Below are 9,630 nucleotides of genomic sequence, written 5' to 3' on the forward strand. Positions count from 1 at the left end.
AATTTCAAACCCTTGCTGCATTCTGAGATATCGGCTATTCGTCGAGTATGACCCAAATTCACAGCGCACCTGTAAGTGCAAAGGCACTCAGTGTGACCACCAGCTCAGGTGCAAGCACAGCCGTCTGTTTGGAAGAAACAAAGCAGGGTAGCCTAACCCAAGCAGGAAAGATCTCGTTTTCTGTGCTGTGGCTTTGCAGGAAACTGAACCATTCACCCAGTCATGTACTCCCATCCTGAAATGGGGGAGTAAAATGCTAAGAGCCAGAAGGAGGCAGGGGGAGGCTGGAGGATGGGGGCACCAAAATAAAAACTAATAATAATGACCTTTTTTTCTCTTCCATCTCCAGCCCACAGATGTTTGCTTCCTTCCTTTCCCTTTCATGTCAGATGGAAATCTTTTTTCTCTTGTATAGCTTTGAAGAGAAACACTGATGTGAGTAATTGTAGATATGAAAGTGTTTGTTACTTTTTTTGATTGAGTTATTCCCTGCATTTGTTACAAAGGCCGATATCTCTCATCTGTGTTGCCTAAGCCAGACTTGAACCTTTCTCCATGTTTATCATAAGGACAGGAACATGCAGCTTCGCCTTACCACCCCTCCCTACAACATCCTGGGATCATCTAGAAACTTCCCCCAGTGAGAGTGCATTTCCATGGTCAGTGTGGAGCTCAGGTCACTGAGCTCCACACTGTGCAAAATGAAATGTTTAGGGTACAATAAGTCACTTTATAAATAAGTCTTTTTTTTTTCTTCTTCTTCTTTTTTAAAAATTATTATCTTCAGTTACAACAAACATCAAGACATATACTATTTGAAACATTCAGTAAAGACAGGCCACCGCTGCTCTGTTTCCCTGAAACAGCCACAGTGCAGAAACAGGCCTGATGTATTAGGTCCAGGAAGCCAGAGATAGGACAGTGACATGCACTTTGACCTTTAATCTGCCATTAATTTAAGCTTCCCTCTGCGATTACAGATGTCCCACCCTTGAGATACGGTGATTACTTTCTTTTCTGCTCCCACTTTGGGCATTATCAGACACATTTTTATAATTCTCGCCGCTATTGTTCTAGGGTGGATAAAAATAATAAATTGATGATAGGGCCAGCGGGTGTTTCCACCAAAGAGGTCTTGGGTGCGCTTGGTTCAGGAGGGTCAGGCTAGTTCCCCAAACACAGGAAGGCAGCACTGTAAGTCATAGTCTGTGGGTGTCAAGGCTGGACACTTGTGCTCCATCTTTAGGTCCTCACCTTCAACTCTTGTCTATTTATAACAGAAGCATGAGTGTGCAGTGGGAGGGATGAGCAAACAGAGGCAAGGACATGTTAGCTCAAAGCAACTCAACTGACAAGAAACTTTGGAAATTGAAGCTACTGTAAAAGCTCCGAATGAATCCTAAATTTTGTGTTTTTAAAGCGTATTTATAATGAACAATTTGTCTCAACCAAAACAAGCAAACAAAATACTGAAATAGATTTGTGTTCTATCTTTGTTGCAACTTTTCAGTTTTTTATGCCTAAACTTTACAGTATTTTGATAAGGGGGTGGGGTTCACGGTGTTAACATAAGTGGCCAAATGATGTGTTCTTTATATGGATGGATGGATGGAGGCGTGTGCTGTCGCGGTGGGAGCGCGCAGAGGAAGGGAGGGCAATCTTGTCCGGACTCTAATAAGAACCAATGGCTGGCGCAAGGTGGCCAGGAGCGCTGAAACGCGACAAAAGACAGTGGACGAAGGAGAGAAGGAAGAAAAAAAAAAGTGTCGGTAGAGGCATTACTGGATGGACAGCAGGGATGAGAGATTCATTGGAGCGTCCAGAAAAATCCCAGAGTCAAGCGGCTATCGGGCTTTAGGTGTGCGTCAGTTTGTGTGTCCAGTCCAGGAGACGGCGTGGGGGAGAGACAGAGAGGGAGAGAGAGAAGCGGTAAGTGAGCAGAAATCCACCAAAACACCTGCGTCAAGACAGGCACCTCCGGAGGATATCTGAAGATGACTCTCAGATCACAGGAGACGTAGTTCCCGCTGATACGCACTGAAATCTTCAAAGAGCCTTTGTATTTCCACATTTTCAGTGACCTAACGCATGCCAGACTTCAGCCAATCAGATCGCGCCGTCACCAAAACAGTGAAGCACTTGCTTGGTATTTTAAAACTTTTTTCTTTTTTTAAATTAAGACGAAACACCGGGATATGAAGTAACCTACGTGCCCCGGAACTTTATCAGTCTCTGGGCTAAAAAATAAATAAAAATAAATAAATAAATAAATATCACCTCTAATGATCAATGATTTGGAATGGACCAAGATCTGACTCTCATTCACTTGCTGTCACACACCTGGAGCTATCACACCTGGGCTATCGCCGCACACATTGCGAGCCACTGACTTCTGGGAGACCCAACCCTCCTCAATGAAGCAGTTCTGGTGGGCCCACCTGGCACAGCTCACCCTGGTTGCTGTGTGGACTTTTATATGGCTGGTCCAGGGATGCGGACCGGGCCCGCGGTACGGCACCCGTCCGAGGCCCAGAAAGCTCACAGCCATGCGCCTCAAGCAGTTTTTCCCCAACTTATCAGAGAACAACCTGGGGGCCAGTGGGAGAGCAGAGGGCAAGATCGCACGCAACTCTGAGCGTTTCAACGAACTTGTGTCCAATTACAACCCAGACATTGTCTTCAAGGACGAAGAGAACACAGGCGCTGACCGCTTCACGACTAAGGTGAGACTGGTGTCGAGCTGGGTTAGAATCTTAGATTTGTTTTATATGAATGTGATACAGTGATAACAGTCGTTTCCATTGCTTCCCATGATCGCTTATGACTGTTGTGTAGTAAGTCCAGTAAATGCCCAAAGATGCAGCACCAGATTGACTCAGTGAGGTGATGCTCAGACTGACTTCCCTTTTCAAGATAGTTTCGTTGTTGGATGGTTGATCAGCTACATTTCCCTAAATGGACAAACTGCTGTTTGCACCTTCAAAACAAATCATATAATCCCAGTCATTATCTACCTGCACTTGCCAGTCTGTTAATAGATAAAAATGCTCAGCACGGCCTGTGTAAGCTTTAACCAAACCTAACCTCACTTTTTTTTTTTTTTTAAAGATAAGAAGATAAGGATGTAATTCAACACTACCCTTAAGTGGCTGAGTTTCTCTACAGGAACATTTCCTTTTAATCTTTAACCAAAGTCTTTGTTATTTGAAATAAAACACTTCCCATGACAGGTTCTCAGTGTGCCCAGCAGAAGAAAAATCCAGGCAGGGCACTTAAATTCCTGATTGATTACTAAGGATAGGTAGCCAAATTTACAGTGTCTTGAGAAGGCAGTCAACGTCCTCAAGGATTTAAGATCTGGGCCGCATTAAAGAACTTTCAAACTACCCATTTGGAATGCCACACTTCTGAATGTGAACACAAGCTCCATTCACACTCAGTCCACGGTTTTGGATACTATGGTCTTGTGTGATTGTTTAGGATATTAATCTGTGTCCCTTCTCCTCCCGTAGTGATTGTATGTGAGGGAAATCTGTGGTTGTATACGTGTGCCCTCCTGATACCAGTTTGAATGTGTGTGTATGTGTGCATGTGCCCCCTTTTTTGCCCAGATGTGAAAGACGTTCTTTGTGCGTCATTTGGAGACTCAGAGGGGTCGCCTATACAAAATTCCCTCCTACTGAAGTAATGGCACCGTCGGAAAAGCGACTATTGTAGTTGTGACAATGAAATGCCTCTCTTCAATGGCATTGCGAGATAAATGTACCCAGTTTGTTTTCTGTCCCTCTCTCTTTTTCTCACTCTTGCTGTCACATTCCCAAGTCCGTGCCCATACATTCTTCCCCTCTGCCCTCTCTTTTTAGTCCCAACCTCAGGCCTTTGCTACGCCGCTTTCTTCTTTTCCAACTTTAGCTCCCATGGTTTTCTGTCACTTCCTCCTTCGCTGTTGATCCGTTGTGTATTCGAAATGAGCTTTACTGCCATAATTATAGGTTTTAAAACCTGCCACAGCACAAGTCACAAGCCAGCGCCGTTCAGTAGCTGCATGAGCGTATCACCTCGGATGCTGACGTCATTATTTTTCAGCCTGCTATTTTGCGACAATGCTGACACAGTCTGTAACATTATGGCCCACGGGGGTGTTAGGAGTCACTCTGCACATATTTGATCACATGTCTCAGGGGTGAAACTGAGAAACTCAAGTCTGGAACAATCTGGAAAGGCAGAGAATGGCCTTGATTATTCTGTCACCCTGTTGAAAAGGCCAAGGAATGTGCCAAACTGGCTACAGTAGGGTTTGTTCTTGTACTCTGATTGTTTGAGCAAGGTTGAAATGGCCTTTAGCAGAGTAGAGGAGGAACTGTGTGATGATGCCAACTGACAAACAATCAGAACCTGGGAGCTGGAGACAGAGCTGAAATACTGGAATCGTTTTCTGCTGAGGCGCACTGAAATCAGTCTACGCACTTAGGTGTAAAAACCCCAATTTTCTTTTTCTGCCTATTGTTAGAGAGTGGTAATATTCACAAGTGTCTGTCTCTTGAACATCTCTTGTTTGCTGATGAGACGGAGTGACTTTTTGGAAAATTAGGAACTCTTTAGATTCTACAGTTTCTACTTCTGAAAACTAACAAATCATCATCTGTTAGTTTGGGTTTCAGAGGAAAAACAACACTGAGTCAAGTCAAGGTTTTTCTTCTGTGTTGCAATTTTTTTGTTGTAGGTAGGCTGAGATGGGTGCTCATGCTGATAAATTTGTGAATATATTTACAAGTTTACGAAGTGCTCCAAAATGAATATCTGCCCTCTTTCTTATTCTGCCCCGTAGCGATGTAAGGAGTGCTTGAACAGGCTGGCTATTGCAGTGATGAACCAGTGGCCAGGGATACGCTTGCGTGTGACAGAGGCCTGGGATGAAGATGGCAACCATCCTCCTGGCTCTCTGCACTATGAAGGCCGGGCTGTGGATATAACAACGTCTGATAGAAGACCTGAAAAGTACGGTCTCCTGGCCCAGCTGGCTGTGGAAGCAGGCTTCGACTGGGTCCACTATGAGTCCAAACATCGTGTCCACTGCTCAGTAAAAGCTGGTAAGTTTAAGAAGGTAGCTGCCATTAAAAGCCATGCTTGTATCGTTAAATTACTTTACTTAAGTGTGAAATGTATCAGGATATTTAAGTTTATAAAAAAAAAAAAAAGGGGGAACACAATTTGTGTTTACTCATCTTGGCTTTGTCTGCTGATCCTTCTGCAGATCATTCTCTTGCTGTGGAAAAAGGTGGCTGTTTCCCAGGCTGGGCCCGGGTAACTGTGGCTGGAGGGATGCAGAAGAGCCTGTCGTCACTCACTCCTGGGGACAGAGTCATGGCCCTATCTGGGACAGGCCAAGTCGTGTATAGCCAAGTCCTCTTGTTTCTCCATCGGGATCAACAAAGCTGGTCTGCTTTTCTGTCTCTGGAGACAGAACATGGACATAGATTGGCCCTTACTCCGAATCACTTGGTCTTTTTAGACCCGCACTGCAGACAAGAAAACAGTGAGTACCAGCCTCAGTTTGCAAGCAGGGTCAGACAAGGAGACTGTGTTCTCATACATAAAGCAGAGCAGCAAGTGCATGCATCCCAAATCATCTCAGTTTCACTAACGGAAAGCGTGGGAGTGTATGCACCCTTGACAGACGCTGGAACTTTGTTTGTTGATGGCGTGCTGGCATCCAGCTATGCGCTGGTGGAGGACCACAGGCTCGCGCACTGGGCTTTTGGACCCCTGCGACTTCTCTTCTCATTCAAGCAGCTACTTTGGGGAGAAACAGCAGAAGAGCAGCAGGATACTGACATTCAAAAAAGTTGTACTAAGACTCCAATGCATGTTAGCACTTTGCCTGCAAAGGACAAAGCAGGTGTGTATGTGAACAAAGAAGTCAACGTGAGTGATGCCCTGAGGATAGAAAGTAGAGAGAAGCACTCCTTGCAGACGGAGACATCAGAGGTGCACTGGTATGCTAGACTACTCTACAGTTTTGGGTGCATTCTTTTAGACTCAGAGTCATTTCATCCTTAAGAACCAAAATCTATGCACACTTAATAAGTGCCATAGCCTATTGCTACGTTTATACAATATGTTAACACTTCCCATTTATTCCTTAAAGGATTGAAAAACACTGGAAATGCTTGCTAGCTTTCCCCCCTATTTTTGTAAAATAATCTGCCATAATGTTATAGATGCTAACAAATGTTTAAGAAACTGAGCATAATGAGACTTTGAGCAAGTTAATATAAAAATGGTAATACCAAAGACTATCATATTTTTGTTTTGTTTTTTTGTATGTATTTTATGTCAGTTATATATGTTAAAAAAAAAAAAGAAATATATATATTCTAATGAGACAAGAATGAAATCCCTGAAGAATAGAATCTTTATTTTTGTACTTTCTGAATCATAATAAATATATATATATATTCCATTTTATTATAATATCTACTACATGTGCTGTATGCCCTTGCTTGTTTTCATGTCATAAATCAAATTAAAATTGTACTTTTATGAAACGGCAGGCTACTTTTTTTTTCAGCTGTGGTGTAGATTGGTTTTGCATGTTAGGTTAATTGATATTTTTACTTACTAAACAAAAATTAGTTGCTCAGTGTGGAGGGGGGAGGGGGGAAGGGATATGACAAGGAAATGATAGATTCCAGCACTTACAGTCGAGTTAATGTATGTTGTGTAACCCTGTGTGGAAACCCAGGTTAATGAAAAGCCCAGAGTACTTAATATTCCGCCACAGTCTGCAAACACTCTGACTTTATCTCAGTCACAGATCTCTGCTTTTTTGGAAGCCCACTTTAGGGTTTTGTTTTTGTTTTTTATCATCAGGTTTGCGCCACCCTTATCTGCTAACTGTTGCACATTACAATGCCACTTTCTATTCTGTTACATCCCGCTTGCGCATCCCACCCAAAAATCTAGTGTGGCCTATAAAGTACAGTGTGACTTCCTACAAAGACAATAAACATTACTACTAAACATCTAATTTTTTACTGGTTTCAAGTAAACAAATGTTTTAAAGGTTCATAATAAAGTGTAGGCTTCTGTTCAGCACTAGTCTGAGGTTATACACCCCCCTTGTGGAGGAACTGATATCACCCCACTGAGTTGTATTTGGTACCATCTAAATTAATAAATAGCAAACACTCCTGATCCTCTCTTTAATTTAGCAGGCCTCAATTTGATTCAGAACATTTATGATAGAGTATTATGAGTTCAAATGTTCATCGTAACCTATCAAATAGGAGGACTTTATGCTGTTTTTCCAGCAGACAATATGACAAGGAGAGAGCTCCATACCAGAGTAACAGGAATCTGAAATCAAAACCAGCTCAATATTAATAAGTCAAGCCACAAAACAGGTGAAACTCTATGCAATAAAAGTAACTTGAGCTGTTTATTTTAACCATCATCATTACTGTTACATCAGAATATATTCTTGTCTTCCAGTTCTGTTGTAAACATCTGTGAAGGTATTCCAGGGGATTATCCTTGAGATACAGGAGGCAGATGGGGGAGAGCATCCGCTTCACCTACCGTCCAATAAGAGAGTCCTGGTGCCCTAATACCACCCTCCCTGTGCATCTATCAGCCAATCAGCAACTATCTTCCAGCCAGTCTCAGCCGACCCAAAATCTAATCCAATCTTACTAAAGCTGAATGGGGAGTTAACTAATCCTGTCAGGGGGACCAGTAATAACCTATTTTCAAAATGGAAACATGCACTCCCCACAGTCGTGCACTGAAAGAGTCAAACAGAAGTTGAATAAATATTACCATTTGTAACAGAAACAAGTGTCAGTGACGACTTTTCATGGCTACAAAATCTAGCAAAGGACATTTTTGCCAACATTCCTTCCATTTTTTTTTAAATTATCAAACAGATTTAAGTATTTTTATTTTCGTCAATGCAAATAGCTCCTGTCAACCATGGTAAAAATGGCTTTATTATAGCATACCACAATAATTCGGTGTGTTAAGATGACTCCTGAAAAACAATAATAAATTGTAATGTTTTTACAAAGAAACAACCCCCCCCCCAACTCTTATTGGAGTAAAAGGTCACACTCAGAAGACCATTCCTTATTTCTATGTGTTCACTCATCTTAAAATAATTTCAGCGGCCTAATCTAAAGCCCGAGGTGTATATATGCCTCTCCACATATGAAATTAATGCATAAATGTACCAGTGCAGGGTCAGCTGTGGATCCTCCCCCTGCAGCAGGTGCATAATGCAATATGTGTGATTGTCTTTATTTGTAGGTGAGGACCATTAAGAACTCAGATCACTCACATTAATTTCACAATTGTGATATTCAGCTGGACTTATTTTATTCCTTTTTAAAAAAAAAAAAAAGTTACTTTCAGCTGCTTCCTTATTCACAAGGGGTCACCAAAGCACACACGTGTGATGTGGTAGAGGTTTTACTCCAAATGCCCTGCAGGAATTTTTGTCCTCGGCTACTTAAAAATGTAGAGGTACAAGCAAGGTCCCTACTGTACCTGTAACAGTTGGGCGTTCTGCTCTAAGGCAGAATAAGAGTTAAACAGTAGATGATTAAACCTATGACCTTCTAGTAATCGGACCCACTGCTACCCAACCTAATTTCCTGTAGGTTCGCTGGATCATCTCAATGACTCTCGACCTTTACTTTGTGTTTATACAGCCTCAGGCCCCTGGTGTTTCAGCATGGGCTCAAGAAGGTGTGACACAAATAGGTCAATGTCTTGATTTAATTAGAGCCACACATATATAATCTTTACAGTTAAAAAATCCCCCCGAATGACAACTTTTTCACAACTTTATAAATAAAAGCTTCCTGTAAACAACTCTTTATTGTCATGCAAAGTTTATTAGATTGTCTTGTAACTTGCTGTCAGTGTCACAGCAGTTCTCAGGACAGCTTTCTTGAACCTATATTGTCCTGTGTTATCTATGCCACTGTAGTTTTCTCACAGTGATAAGGCAAAAATAAAGAAAGAAAACCTCTTTGCCCACTGACAGGAACTGGGGTTTGGTCACCTTCCCTGACATTACCACTGCACTTTCATCCTATCTGCAAATCAAATTTGAAGTTGCATTACAATGATAAATATTTTAATAGAAAGGTCATACACTCAATGTGAATGATCAGATAAGAGATTTAAAATGTCTGCTTAAAGGCTGGGCATTTTAACACAAAAGATTATTGTTATTCGTCCTGTTTTGTTTGTTTGTTTTTACTTCTTCTTCTTTGGATTCATTCTTCCTTGAAAGACATTTATCTTGCAGGCATATTGCAAAACAAAACAATGGTGTAACAAATTGCACGATTACACGATTTCAAAACGCGCAACATTACATGACCCGCTAAAAATGTATTTATTTATTTTTTAGATAATCGATTACGACCCATCGGCAATGGTCATCAGAAAAACAGAGGCGGAAAAAATTAACCGTTAAACACAACGAACACATTTGTTAAATCAATTACAAAAATAAATTTGCACCACGACAAATGTAACATAATCGAACCCACACACATCGTGGCCCATCATTTGAACAAGCAAACCATTCATCAGCAGACATGTGCACAGCAGCTGTAT

The 9,630-nt window shown here is 41.7% G+C and overlaps 1 protein-coding gene across 1 annotated transcript; it reads left to right on the plus strand.

The window, feature by feature from the left end:
• The first annotated feature begins 1,668 nt into the window (after positions 1–1,668).
• On the plus strand, positions 1,669–6,064 carry dhh (desert hedgehog signaling molecule). Its single transcript, XM_040048237.1, has 3 exons — positions 1,669–2,723; positions 4,829–5,090; positions 5,255–6,064. Exons 1-3 carry the CDS (start codon positions 2,415–2,417, stop codon positions 6,058–6,060), a joined length of 1,377 nt encoding a protein of 458 aa, XP_039904171.1. The 5' UTR covers positions 1,669–2,414; the 3' UTR covers positions 6,061–6,064.
• The last annotated feature ends 3,566 nt before the right edge of the window (positions 6,065–9,630 follow it).

Source organism: Simochromis diagramma, unplaced genomic scaffold (genome assembly GCF_900408965.1).
Source record: "Simochromis diagramma unplaced genomic scaffold, fSimDia1.1 OVJJ01000387.1, whole genome shotgun sequence".
NCBI lineage: Eukaryota > Metazoa > Chordata > Actinopteri > Cichliformes > Cichlidae > Simochromis > Simochromis diagramma.